This window comes from Echiichthys vipera (genome assembly GCF_963691815.1).
Source record: "Echiichthys vipera genome assembly, chromosome: 18".
Taxonomy (NCBI): domain Eukaryota; kingdom Metazoa; phylum Chordata; class Actinopteri; order Perciformes; family Trachinidae; genus Echiichthys; species Echiichthys vipera.
Window position 1 is genome coordinate 4,344,565 of NC_139843.1, and position 14,688 is coordinate 4,359,252.

At 41.3% G+C, this 14,688-nt stretch overlaps 1 protein-coding gene across 1 annotated transcript in view; it reads left to right on the forward strand.

Moving 5' to 3' along the window:
- The first annotated feature begins 850 nt into the window (after positions 1 to 850).
- Positions 851 to 14,688, forward strand: part of LOC310960694 (vesicle-fusing ATPase-like) — a 30,534-nt gene continuing 16,696 nt past the window's right edge. Inside the window, exons 1-8 of the mRNA XM_083932457.1 lie at positions 851 to 945; positions 5,228 to 5,313; positions 5,406 to 5,502; positions 6,047 to 6,086; positions 9,545 to 9,711; positions 9,921 to 10,028; positions 11,088 to 11,163; positions 12,079 to 12,234. Of these exons, the coding sequence (XP_083788583.1) occupies positions 934 to 945; positions 5,228 to 5,313; positions 5,406 to 5,502; positions 6,047 to 6,086; positions 9,545 to 9,711; positions 9,921 to 10,028; positions 11,088 to 11,163; positions 12,079 to 12,234 (742 nt within the window). The 5' untranslated portion in view covers positions 851 to 933. The remainder of the gene's footprint in view (positions 946 to 5,227; positions 5,314 to 5,405; positions 5,503 to 6,046; positions 6,087 to 9,544; positions 9,712 to 9,920; positions 10,029 to 11,087; positions 11,164 to 12,078; positions 12,235 to 14,688) is intronic.

The following is a 14,688-nucleotide window of genomic DNA, read 5'->3' on the forward strand; positions in this document are numbered from 1 at the left end:
TGAGGCGTTCCCAGGCCAGTGTGGAGATCTAATCTCTCCACCTGGTCCTGGGTCTTCCCCGAGGCCTCCTCCCAGCTGGACGTGCCTGGAACACCTCCCTAGGGAGGCGCCCAGGGTTCATCCTTACCAGATGATCCTGAACCACCTCAACTGGCTCCTTTCAACGCAAAGGAGCAGCGGCTCTACTCCGAGTTCCTCACGGATGGCTGAACTTCTCCCTCTATAGGGTCTAAATCCTGCAGCTCTTCAATTCAATTCAATTCAATTTTATTTATAGTGCCAAATCATAACAACAGTTATCTCAGGACACTTCACAGAGTAGGTAAAGACCACACTCTATGACTTATTTATGATTTACATAGACCCAACAATTCCCCCGTAGAGTACGGTGGCATAAAAATACTCTTGTCTCCCAGAGTGACACTTCATCGCCCGGTATAGCATTTATTATTAATTGATATTGTTTATGGGTGACGGGAAAAGTTTTAGATCTAAGAAATTCCTCATAACTGAGAAGTTGAGCTTCATTATTTTGTAATTCTGCAAGAAAAATTATATTTATCTCCACCCAGTGTTGCAGATATAAGGATTTACTCTTTGGTTATGAATGCATTGTTCCATATTAGTTATTATTATTAATAATAATAATAATAATAATAATAATAATAGTTCGGTGTGGAGAAAAATCATGAATAAAGCATCATTTTGCCGCGGTAAGCGCCTGTTGACGAAATTCAGACAACTTTTGCGATCACTTCCGCATCTCAGTCCTTTACGTCGCCTGTGCGTGATGACGTCACAGCACGTCGGCAGATCCCGCCTCTGCGCACGTCATTCTCTCATTTGTGCAGTTGTTCCTGTCAGCGGAGCGTTTCTGCTGAGCTGCACTTGAACAGGAGTTTTTTTTATTTTTAAAAAAGGAAACACACAAAGATGGGCGACCGGGTGAGTTCATTTAAAAACAAATATTATAATTCAAATACGTCCTGAACAGAAAACACTGAACTCTGAACTCAAACGCGTACTTACTAAGAAACTAGAAGGTTTTTGTTAACACGTAAAAGTAAGCCAACACAGCACAGAATGAGATGTCATTCAAAACGCCGTGCGCACACCCGGAAGAGGAATGAAGTATCTTATGACCAATGCTAACCCGCTGCTAGCATGTAGCACTGTTGTTGTTGTTGTTGTTATACATTAATAAATGTAAAAGCTTGAGTATTGTAGCCACATTATTTTGCCTTTGGCGTCATTGACTTTGATATAAACTGCTGCTAACGGCTGTGACTACAGCTCTGATTTAAAATGCTAAATCAATGATTTCTCTTAACAGAAATGAAGGAAGTGTAACTTAAGTTGCATTAAATGGCTCAAAAAGGAGCAGTGATATTAACTGAGCTGATGTTGAATGTTGAGGTGGCTTTTCAAGTAGCTGCAGTGTAAACAAAGTGTTAATTACACTGTGCAGCTGTGCACACACACACACACACACACACACACACACACACACACACACACACACACACACACACACACACACACACACACACACACACACACACACAGTTGTCAGTTGTGGGGATGTAAAAGCACTGCAGTCTAAAACAGGCGTGCAACAAGTCCTAGATAATAATGATAATAATGATAATACACTTTATTCGTAGAGCACCTTTCATACAAAAACTGCAGGTCAAAGTTCTTTACATTAAAAGCATGAAAAAAGCGCTTATAGCACTGGAAAGTAAACTAATACATAAAACAGAACAATGTATTAGTTAAAAAATAAGGGAACTGAAGTGACGGTGGAGGCAGACAAACTGATTGAGCATACAATAAAACATGGAGATAGAATAATAAATGAGGGGAAATAAATAACATTTCTCGAAAATTATGGGATTAGGTGTTGAAGCCATGGTGTGGGACGGTGTTAAGGAAATTGTTCGGTTAAAAAGATGTGATTTTAAGAGTTTTTTTTAAGGTTTTTGGACCGAGCCTGCCTCTCTGATTGCTTTGGGTAAGGAATAACATAACTTAGGAGTAATTTAAAGAAGTTGTAGGCTGCAGTCAACAACTATTTTCATTTTTCCTTCCCTTTTAATCAGTTTATCACAGCTGGCTAATAAGAAACAGTAAATAGTCACGTATGAAATGCTGAAGCCCATAAATTCTTTATCGACGCTGCAGTTAATTTCGTGACCATTTTGTTTTGTGTCAAATGTAACTACACTATGTGCCCTTGAATTGCCCCCCGCGGACAAATAAAGTCTCTGTAATTGAATTAAATGATGACAAACTACAGCCACCAAACTTATCTTATATTTGAATTAACATCTCTTCAACAATTTCAACAAAATCTGTATATTGTGACCTTCACGAAGGTTTGCCGTACCAGACTGCATTAATTGTAGCTAAATGTTCTGAATAAACTAGGGACTTGGTAAACAATTTTGCATGTTAAATTTAATTTGTCTTGCATCTAATGTGAATTAAAAGCATTAGTTTTCTTCTCCGCACACTGTAATGAGAGGTATTTTAGAACCGCAGACCTTTGTGTTCCTTAGTCACGCTTTACATTTGAGCTGATTACATGGAAACAATGCAAGGAATGCCAGTTACACAACCTTTGGTGAATTTGAAACAAGGTTAAAGTGGTGCTTTTGCATGATTAGTGGAGAAACTCAGTTTTACAGATCTGTCGCGTGTTAGTCTTCAAATTATTTCTTTAATCAAGGACACCCCTAACATTTACCCATGGACTCAGATCAAGTTTTAGGCATATTTGTGTGTTTTTTTCCCTTATATACTGTGTCTATCCTACGGGCATTTGCAAGTGGTCTTCTAGTCTCTTAGGGCGCACTCACACTGTCCATCCGCACCGTGCCCCGTGCTTTAGGGAACTTGTCCCCCCCCTTCCCCTTGCCCATAGATTGACGTCATCGCGATGCGTGGCTTTGTTTACAAATCTTTCCATAGAGTTTTTGTGCGTCTTGTCGACTGTTTTTGAAACTTTTCATCGACCAAATCTGCAGTAAACACTCCACCTTCGCATCACACCAACGTGAACCTTTCACCGCCATTGTTTGAAATGTCCGCGCATGGTCCCTCCTTCTTTTTTCTATGTCCCAACAGGCGCACAGGAAATGACCTCAGAACCGCCGTAGGCCTCGTGCTCATGCCCGTACACGTGCGCACTCTCGTGCTCGTACATGTGCAAACGTGCTTTACAAAAGCCCACACTGGTCAAACGAACTAGACTTTAGCCGAACTAGACTTTAGCCCTGAAACGTGCTTGGGCACGGTATGGATGGACAGTGTCAGTGCGCCCTTAGTCTTGCCTGGTAGAGGCGATTTGTGATAGACCATACTGTTTAATTTGGTCTGCATTGTGTGACTGTTGAGGCCAAATAAAGGCTATACTAACTGATCCTTCACCCATCCAGTTTTTAATACTGACTGATCAAACAAACTGCAGCAATCCCATAATGATTGGCTTCTATCTGTTGATAGTTCAGTGAGAGGTAATTGCATTCGTTGCTCATTGTGGGGAGCTGCAGGTTTCCTCTATGTATACTGATGTTAAAGCCATTAACATCCAGTTTCCCACTTCCCCTTTAGTGGCTTTGAGGTTGTTAAAACCAGCTTTCCACTGTTTGACAGTATCAGATATTCAGTGTCGAGCTCATCATTGAAGCTATGTGACAGTTACAATGAGTGAAGGCTCTTTGTTTTATGGCTGCACCATTCAATCCGTTGTTTATACACACTTTCCCAAAATCCAGCATAAATCCCCACACACTTCTCCTATTTCGTCATTTTTGATGAAGGACAGGGAACAGCTTACCTGTGGTCATTTCCTCCTCCGCACCTGTCCACCATATATTAGAGGCCACAGAAATACTATAATAATCTAAAATACAGTTATGAGGGCTTGAACAATATTTAGCTGCATAGCATGACTTGCCTAAAAGCCTGAAAAACAGACACTAACGGGCTATAACCATTAATTAATTTAGTTCATAAGTCAGTAAGGCTAAGCAGAAAAGAGTCAATAAGAATTCAGTTAGTCCACTGTGTGCAGCACATAATGGTGTCTCTACTCGAGCGGTGTTGAATGTCTCGGATCCGATTCTTCCACAGTATCACTGCGATCCATCACATTGTATAGGAAAGACGACAGTAGCCTCTGCAGCACTGCTCTGTGTTCGACCATACTTCTGTCACATTTATTTCACCCTCTATTCCAGCAAACTACAATGGCCGTGGAGCTTTTTGACAGTAGCTGTTACGTCTGCAAAGACAGGCTGCAACGGTTGTTATAGACAGAGGAAGCGAAGTGTACACTTGACATTTAAACACAGCACAGAGTAAGGATTTAAGGAGAATCGGAGCTCACAGGAAGTGTCCTGTGTGCTGAAGGTCTAGAGAGGCTTTATCCGTGGAAAGAGATCACCATAGCAACATGCATGTAACGGTGATCTCTATGGGGAGTGGGAGCAAAGCCACAAGAGTGCTGACCGACACAATCTTCCTTTTTCTCTGTCGATGCTCAACTGTATTGAGATCCGTGCATACGGATTGTAAACACTGTGAATTAATATCCATAACAGTCCACAATACTTTCACAGCAGGTCATGTACAGTACTGTCTATTTAAACCCCCTTTTTTTTTAAACCAGAAACTGGGAATCATCCCATTATCTGTATAAGTTGGAAGGACAAAGCTTTTATTATTTATGTTATCGATTAACGTGCTGATCATTTTCTTGATAAACCGATTAGTTGTATGGTCTGTAAAATAGTGAAAATGTTCATTCCAACTGCTCAAAATACAAAGTGATGTCTTTAAATGTCTTATTTTATACAAAACTCAAAGATATTCCATTTAATATGATATGAAACATAGAAAAATAGAAAATGTACATATTTGAGAGGATGTCAGAGGCTGAAAACAGCATTTTTTCTGCCATATTTGCTTTTTAAGTTGCTTTAAAATAATAGATTATCAAAATAGTTGCCGTTGTTTTCTGTCGATGGGTTAGTCGACTAATCAGTGACGTAAATTCACGATGTTTACATGAAGTCAATGAGTAATCCTGTTAAATCATTGTGATCTCAGTATTCATCAAAATAATCGTGATTAGGATTTTTGCCATAATCAAGGATCCCTATCATAGATATGACCTCCCCTGCTGAGTCACAATTGGCGTACTTCTCTGCTCTCTTCTCAGGTTATGCACGCGGCTCGATGCCCCACCGACGAACTGTCGCTGACCAACTGCGCCGTCATCAACGAGAAGGAGCCGCAGTTTGAACAGTGAGTGGGACTTTCCTCTGGAACAACCGTAACACGTGGGTTCACGCTGGTTCTGTTCCACGTTTCATCCTTTATCCTCTGTCCCAATGCAGACACGTGACTGTACGCAATCTAGCCCACAAGTATGTGTTCACCTTGAAGAGGCACCCCAGCGTTAACGCGGGGACCATTGCATTCAGCCTGCCACAGGTAGGCTTCAGTGTTTAAGAGCCGAATGTTCTCAACTGTGTCGCCTGACAGTAGCTCTGCATTGCTGCTAAACTAAGCTAAGCTAACTATTCTTTAATGCTCGATGTTCTGTATAAAATAAATAACCACTCTGCCTTTATTAACATTATATTGTTATTTTTAAACCTTGATGTCACCTGAGTCAAGTTGTTCTCTTCTGTGAGCTTTTTGCATGAACCTCTTGTTTGTCTCAATCTGTCTGTCACTGCTTCTTCCTTTCTTGCCTTGGCTATCTCTGCCTGCTCTTCCTCCGTCTTTATGGCAGCCACAACGGCACAAAAGGTACTACTGTAACCTCAAGACGGTCTTATTTTACCACAAGAATTAATTCTGTATTAATAAACAAGTGCTGTAAAATAAGACCGTATTACAGAGGAACGTTGCAATGATGTCTCTGAAACGTGCAGTGTTGTTGTTGTAACTGCCTCATTGATGTGTCCTAATATAAAGGGAAATGATGAGGCATGAAACTAAAGCAGTGCCTTGCTTTTTTTCTTCTTTGCAGAGAAAATGGGCCGGCCTATCGATCGGACAGGAAGTTCAAGGTTAGCTTTTGTTCATAGTGACCTGAGATTTTCTTAATCTTCTTGTTCTGGGCCATACAGCTCCACTGTTGTCCATAAAATACTAAAAACACTTCAGTGAGACTTGAGACACTGTCACACTGGGTTTCATTAGCATCAACACACACACTGTACACACAGTGCACACACAGTATAATGTCCTGCTCCCAACAAATGTGCTATAGTAGTGTTTTAGGGAATTCATTCATTCATTCATTCATCTTCAACCGTTTGTCCCTGTCGGGGTCGCGGGGGGGCTGGAGCCGATCCCAGCTGATAACGGGCGCGAGGCGGGGTCCACCCTGGACAGGACGCCAGTCTATCACAGGACACATAGAGACAAACAGAGACAGACAACCATTCACACCTACGGGTGATTTAGAGTCATCAATGAACCGAACACCTGCACGTCTTTGGACTGTGGGAGGAACCCGGAGAAAACCCACGCAGACACGGGGAGAACATGCAAACTCCACACAGAAGGGCTCCAGCCTGGATTCGAACCAGGAACCCTCTCGCAGTGAGGCGACAGTGCTAACCACCACAACACTGTGTCGCCCGTTTTAGGGAATTACTGAGCCTTTAAAAAAAAGGGAAATTGCATTCTTGTGACTCATGTTTAACATTTGACAGTTGGCACACGTGGGCTCGGGCCCGGTAGCCACAGATTGTGCAGGGAAGTCAAAGTATTGGTAGACAAACATTGTTGGATTTGGCTTTTAATTCTGTATCTTTCATGTATCTATCACGACCGTTGAACAATGAACCAGCCCAAAGTAACATCTTACCCCTCATCTAGACTAAAAGGAGGAAAAGGAGAAAACAAAACATGGGAAACAATAAAACCAAGAAGAACCAGGTCAGATAAGAAGGACATCAATATATGATAAAAGTTTGATAATTAAAATTATAAAAAAAAGATAAATCTCTCAAGTATGAAGTAAAGTAGTAGCGTTTTATGGGACATCAACGGTTGCGTTTACGCGGGTGTTGTCAGAAAACGGCGCAGACAGCTGCTTAAAATGAGAGCGTGTCTGTTGTGCGAATAAAAAACGCGCCTAATGCACTTGCAGTCTTGACACAGGGTTAGGGTTTGTTCAGCTGCAGCAGTTTGAAGAATATCACATAAAACATGACAGCTTATGGACTGATCAGAGTAACATGCCACACTCACGCGGCGATAACATTTTACTGAACTCACTTTTTATTTACAGCATTAGAATTGAAGCAATCAAAGCCTCAAGTCTGATTTTTCTGTGGCAAAATGTACAACAATCATTTACGCTGACAACAATAACAATTTTGACTTAACCAGCTGTTTGCAGGTAAACACTGGTTGCTATTGGTAACAGGTTAGCCGTGCCCCGCCTGTATCTGCACGCTGCACAGACTTCATATACGACGTCTTTTCAGCCTTTCTGTGATGGATCCCATTCATTCGTCATCCATTGGTTTGCGGCTCTTGACAGTCTCCCTCTTATCACTGACTGCCTTTTGAGTAACAGACGCCCTGCTGCAGTGGAGACATCAAACCCCCAGACTTTGAAGGGTTCATGCAACTTGCACTCGACTGACTTTAAAGGCCGCAGATCTTCCTCTCTGCCAGAGAAACATCTCACTGTGCCGACGTCTGATGGTCATATCCTACAGATTCCTAATTACACGTGGGGTTAGGGGGGTTTAGCTATTATTCAGGTGTCACGAGGGGTGGAGGGAACACGATTTGCTCGGCTCATGGAGAGACAGTCTAACAATATGGCTGGGCGGTGTCTGTCTCCGAGGCTGGCCAGCATCCAGAGAAAGAGAAGACCTGCTCTTTGATGAAATATTTTTGCTCCGCTCCCCTAGGCCAAGCGATGCCCAAAATGATGGGCGCTAATATGATACTGTCTGCGTATCAGCAGTGAAAAGGAGCAGTGAAAATATAATCCACTGAGTGAAAAAGGCCGATGATACTTTAATCTCTCTTGACGTTTTAAAAAAAAAAAAGACAGGAAAGCCGCGGCTCTTTTATTATTTGATCAAAGAAGTCTCTCTCTGTGTTTGTCAGAAGTAGTGCAGTACCCTCTTGCTTGGCCTCAGGGAGTTATTCCGTACCAAATTTGGTGATGATCGCTCTGAATTTGTTGAAGGAGAAGCGGAAAAAATGATTTGGACGGAATTCAGAATTGCAGAAATCGGTCTAGATGCGAATTGACGTGTCTTATATGAATCCAGGAATTCTGTTTACTGGCACCGAGACAAGTTAGAGGCCAAAACCTAAAGTTTGTTGTTACGGTGCCACCGTCTGGCCACAGTGAACCACTGAGACACACAGACAGACAGACACACAGCAATCCCTTACTGTATAGTTGGATATCTTATCAACAAATTCAATTACATTTCTTCTGGTAACTGTGATATGAATGATGTACCAGTATTGTGGGTGTAATTTCACTAATTACCTAGAGCCACTTAAAGTATATTTCATTTCCATAATGAGGCATTAGCAGCAGTTTGAACCGACCCACATATAATTATCACCCATCGCTGCAGCTTCTGTCTCAGCCTGTTTTAGCTCATTGGTTTGTTTTGTTACAACCCTCAAACTCTGCTCATACGTCATATATGTGTGTATGCATATGTGAACCACTTTAAAAGCTGATAATATGTCAGACGCTTTTAGCTGGTCTCTCTTCCCCCAAGTGGCCACAAAAGTCAATGAACGCAGCTTTAATTTCTATCAGATTCAATTCAGTTTTATTTATAGTACCAAATCACAACAAAAGTTATCTCTGGACACTTTACAGAGTAGGTAAAGACCACACTCTAGGACTTATTTATGATTTACATAGACCCAACAATTTCCCCGTAGAGTACGGTGGCGTTGAAAACCTTCACTATAACAGACAGGAACGTCAGACCTGTGGAGGACGGACATCTGTCTGCACCGGTTGGGGAGGAAGAAAAGGAGAGAGAAAGAGAGAAAGATGGACAGAGAGAGACAAAGACAGACACAAAGACAGACAGATGTACAGAGAGACAAAGACAGACAGAGAGACACTTCCAGAGATGCAAGCAACCACATAAGTAACAGTAACTGTATTAATATCTATAGTAATGTGAATCTGACTCATATGTTATGGCAGTTAATACAGCAGAATAGTAGAAACAAGCACATCTAAGTTGATAGATTATGAAAATGATAATAATTATGGCAAACATGATCAATGATGAGTAGCGGAAACAGCAGCTACGGTACAACGAGACATATCACTGATGGTGTTTTTATGGCTACAACTATTATAATTTATGAGTTTTTTAAAGGGAAAAGGAAGACGTGTTCTCATGAGAACCTGCAGGAAATAGAGTGGTTCGGTCAAATGTGTGTTTGTCCTATCAGAACAATATTCAGATGCTGTTATCTAAACTACAAACTTCTTTTTTACCCCCTTTTATAGTAAAAAACTACACCTTTGAAAAGTCCAAACAGTGTATAAGCACCATGATGGTGGAAGTCGACTTCCTGCAGAAGAAGAACGTGGACAGCAACCCGTACGACTCGGACGTCATGGCCAGCGAGTTCCTTCAGCACTTCAACAACCAGGCGTTTAGCGTCGGCCAGCAGGTGCTTTAAGGGGTCAATAATGTCCATGTGTGAACAGTCTGAAACACTGGACAAGCTCCTGAGTTTATTGTTTATTTAGGGGAATTACTGACTTCATATTTATGTCTTAGGTGAATGTGATGTGCTGTATGTTCACAGCGTAAAGACCAGCCAAACGGAAGTGTTTTATCTTTGTTTAGTTGTGAATCTATTTCTCTTCCTCTCTCCAGCTGGTGTTCAGTGTCTGTGATAAGCTGTTTGGCTTGCTGATAAAGGATATTGAGGCCATGGACCCCAGCATCCTGAGGGGAGAAAATGCCTCTGGCAAGAAACCAAAGGTACCTAAAGAGAACAACTGTCGCCGTCCTTCAGTGAACATGACGTCGTGAACCATTTGAGGCTTTTATACCTAACGTGGAAATCAATCATCCAAATAATTGAAGGAAAAAACAGTGGTTAAGTTTGAGATTTTGGGTCTTTTTTCCTCCCTTAACATGGCTTCTTGCAGACTAGTGGAAAGACAAACAAACAAAAACAAAAAAAGCACATTTAGGTGTTTATTTAACTACACGATATCTGTCACTATATCTGTTTGTCTGTAGATTTAGATTGTAGCGATAAATAATGCCTAATTCCCATATTTGAGCATAACGTTTTAGAAAGCCTCATTGTCGTAATCGTGTCTTGCCAAATGTATTTAATCTTTTCCATATAGCTTTCTCAAAATGAGTTTTTCTCACTCCTAAAGTCTTTCCCATAGTCCGTCCTATGTCCTGAAGGTTTTTTTTTTACTGAGGGCTTTGTTCAGATATCACTCACAGTCTGATTTATACAACATTTTATTCATCAAATCATGCTGAAGATTGTTTATGGCTAGGGAGATTTCCCAAATTCCCTCTGCTTTTACAATTTTGGAACTGGATTTATCAATTTTCAGATTTATTCATTCATTCATTCATCTTCAACCGCTTATCCCTGGGTCGGGGTCGCGGGGGGGGGGGCTGGAGCCGATCCCAGCTGACATCGGGCGTGAGGCGGGGTCCACCCTGGACAGGACGCCAGTCTATCACAGGACACATAGAGACAAACAGAGACAGACAACCATTCACACCTACGGGTGATTTAGAGTCATCAATTATGTTTTTGAAAAATATATAAATGAGCAATTATTTAATGAGATAATCCCTAATTAGCATATTTAAACAATACATTTCAGAAAACCTCTAATACAACAAAGAATCCTCTTATTGTTAGTTAGCAACTGAGTTTCACGGTTCATCTGTTAATTCAAATTCCCACTCTACTCGCCTGTTGTGTCTCTTAAACCCCACGTAGTTGAAGAGCGCAGTGTTGCACATGGATGTAATGATTCTCATCTTTCTTGTCTCTTTCCTCAGATTGAGATCGGTCTGTTGCTGGGAAACAGTCAGGTGATTTTCGAGAAGTCCGAGAGCTCGTCCATGACCCTGATCGGTGAGTGTCAACAGTAATCTTCCGTGGTCTAATCTTCAGCTGACGGCCAGTGGAAATATTAAAAATACAGCCGCGGAAGCTGCAGTGAAGATAGCAGATAGTGAGCAACAACCTCACACTTTAATTCTAAAGAGAGGAAAGTGTGTTTTTTAACTTCTCCACAAAAACCACAAGGGGGCACACTTGACACGCGGCTGGCTTTCCCATTTCACATTCACAAGCCACGGCGCCAATGGTCACCTGATGCTCAGTTTACCTCCATAACGAGATGTTAATGTAACATATTCTGGTGACTTGAATATCTTTATAATATACTGAACACATCTGTCAGAAATTCAAATGAAAAATGTGTCTTTTTGACTAATCGCTCTCTCTCTATAGAGCGGTTTTATACTGGACGTGCACGTTCCCTGGTCAATATTTGTCACGGTCATGCACAGAACTACAACTTCTTAGACTCTGCAGCTCTTTTATTTTAAAGCACATTGCATATTTGTAATATTTTATTGGCATGTTGATTGTATTTTTTCTATTCTATATTTATGTTTCTTTGCAGGATTAGCATCGATCGTTGTTTTTTATTGTCTCTATGTTTATTGGTAAACACTAAACGACCAATTTTGGCAAATTCCTTGTATGTGAAAACCTCTGTGGCAATAAATGTGTTTCTGTGTCTTACTCTGAAAATCTTGAACTTGAGCTTAAACATAAAAAGCGTTTTTTCAGACAGAGCTTTTTTAATGCACCATCTTAATTTCACTGCAAACTTTAATTTTGGGTCTTTAAAATAACTCCTGCAACAGCCCCTTATAAGAAAGGACAGAAGTGCTCTGTTCACTTAATAATCATAAATCGTTAGACTCTCGTTTTTTAGAGCAGAACATTTAGTGTTTGTTTCCGTGTCACCACCTCCAGGGAAATCCAAGACCAGAGAGTCTCGCCAGTCCATCATCAGCCCGGACTGGAACTTTGAGAGGATGGGCATCGGCGGCCTCGACAAGGAGTTTTCTGACATCTTCCGCAGAGCGTTCGCCTCCAGAGTCTTCCCTCCGGACATAGTAGAACAGATGGGTGAGTTTTCCCTCGTTCTCTTCATCCCACCATCGCTTATTCATTTGTTTGTTGCTCTCCCGCCTTTTTAAAGTGGTGCTGGGAGTCAGATGACGCTTTCATGAGAGGACTTCTCTGACAATCTAGTCTGTTTCAAAGGTCTTTCGCTTAAAGGGATATTTTGGCGCCGTGTTACCATCGTCTACTGCAGATAAGACACTGACTATAGACAAGTACCTCATGCAACCACACTTCAAAAAAGCCGAATAATCCCTTTAAAGAGACACTTCAGGTAAATATAATAGCAACTAATAGATTTCACAATGAAGCCATTTCACAACCCCAGTTGATTATTTACATTAACAATTATTTTTTTATTACAAGTTTTATGAAATGTTATGTTTAAATATGCAAATGAGGCATTATCTAATGCTAACCTTTGGTGAATTTAGGAGAAATCTACAGATACAAGTAGAAAAAATATAGTAAAATAAACATCAAAATGTGTATCTTGGTTGTTTTCTTTCCACTAGTCTCAAAGAAAATGTTTTGTTGAGGCAAAATATCCCAAAATCTCAAAATTGACCAGTGCATTAAAGATGTTTTTACTTGTAGTGTCTCAATTTAAGTACAAACCTAAATTAAATCAATGTTAGGACATTCCCTCAGCATTTTAAATGAAAAGAAACACGCATACACGCACACACACGCACGCAATTTTCTCCTTGAGGATTCTCCAGGTTGAACAGATGAGTAATACCTGCCAAAAATAATCACTGTTTTCAGTTATTATTATACTCAGCGTGTGTTTAATCCTTTAAGCAACAAACAAAACTATAATTCTCATCGTAGCGTCCTTCTGCAGCGCCTCAACCGTGACTAAAAACCCTGGCATCCCCTGACGGTGATCCCTGCACACACTCATTAATAGATCTTTGACAGCTGTCAGATTACGACGGTGATTCACGCGGTGCAAAGGCCATCAGGTAGTCTTCTTTGTGAGTCATACACAAAAACCTCCCTACCCACACACACATGCACTCACATCTGTCCTAATCCTCGCTCCCAGACGTCTTGTGAAAACCTGTTGTTAAGACCTCTGAGTTTGGCAAACACACACACACACACACACATTACTTAAATCTGTAACCCACAGCGCTCAGGGCCTGTGGCGGCGTCCAGCAGTGTGTGAGCTGACCTTTTAGCCGGGTGGTTTTGTGCGGGAGTCAGCCTTTGGCTGTGGCCAGCTGGCTGCTGTAATGAGATGGCATGCCCTGATAGAGCATCCAGCTAAAGGTAACGCTGTAATTGGCAGGCGTGGGGGGGTGCAGGGAGAGCAGATGCTGACAGACAAGTGGCGTGCATGTGTACGTTGTGCATTTTGTGTGTGCGGTGAAGCAAAAGTTTCACCTTGTCTCCCCTTTGCTCCCAGAGAGGTGAAGCAGGCAGACAGAAGCCGCAGCGCTTTCTCTCCCAAACACAACACAAAGCACACAACTTTTTCCCCGCCTTCGCTAGAGAAGCCGTCCCTTCTTCCCTCCAAACCCCCCCACCTGTCATCCTTCAGCAGGCCCAAATGGCAGCTAAGATGGTTATCTGGGGCCTCTCAATTAGTCTGGGCTAAATGTCATTAAGCAGGTGCAAAAGGCCATTAAAAGACCTGCACTGTTAGTTTGGTGGAGGGAGATCTTGCAGTCTGCGCACTTGATCTTTATGGAAAAGGAATAAAACAAAGGAAATGAGTGGTGCTGCGATGGGAACAGCTGGAGTAACGGGGCAGATTTTGCTGCCTTGTAATAAGTTCACAGTGGGTTAAATCTGGAAACCTCTTCATCATTGAACATGATTAATGTTTTTCAAATGCACCGTAAAACCGGTCTGTTAAAAGTTAAAACCCTTAAACAACAGAAAAGGTCCACCAGTGCCTGAAAAACATTGGTATTTTTGCTGATTGTGATGTAATTTCTTGGAGTATCTTCAAATATTTCATGTTCCTAACTCTGTACCACCTAAGCGAAAAGGTAATGAAAGTCATTAAACAACAATAATTAACAAAAGTAATGAAATGTGTCATAAAAAACAACAATGTTCTCTTCAAATATTACTAAATAAACACAAAACATATTGATCCAAAAGATTTATAAGTGTAGACACATGATATTTGTTAACACTCATGTACTTGTTTTGCTCATTTTGAGGCGTCTTGATAATTTCATCTGCGATTGAAACCGAGGTTTTTCACAGTACGTCACGTAACATAATGACGTAATCACCCTGTATGTTCTTGAGACAGAAACCTCAGCTTTCTGCTGCAAATCTTTATTTTAGATCATTTTGCACAGGATCATATAAGCAACAGCTGCACGTGGGAGATCAGTTTTTAAAGAGTTCAAAAGTATTTTTAAAAAAAGGTCTAAAGAGCTTGAATGCTAAAGTTTGCTGAAGCGGTGGTGGGTCTGACTTTGCAGGACTCCA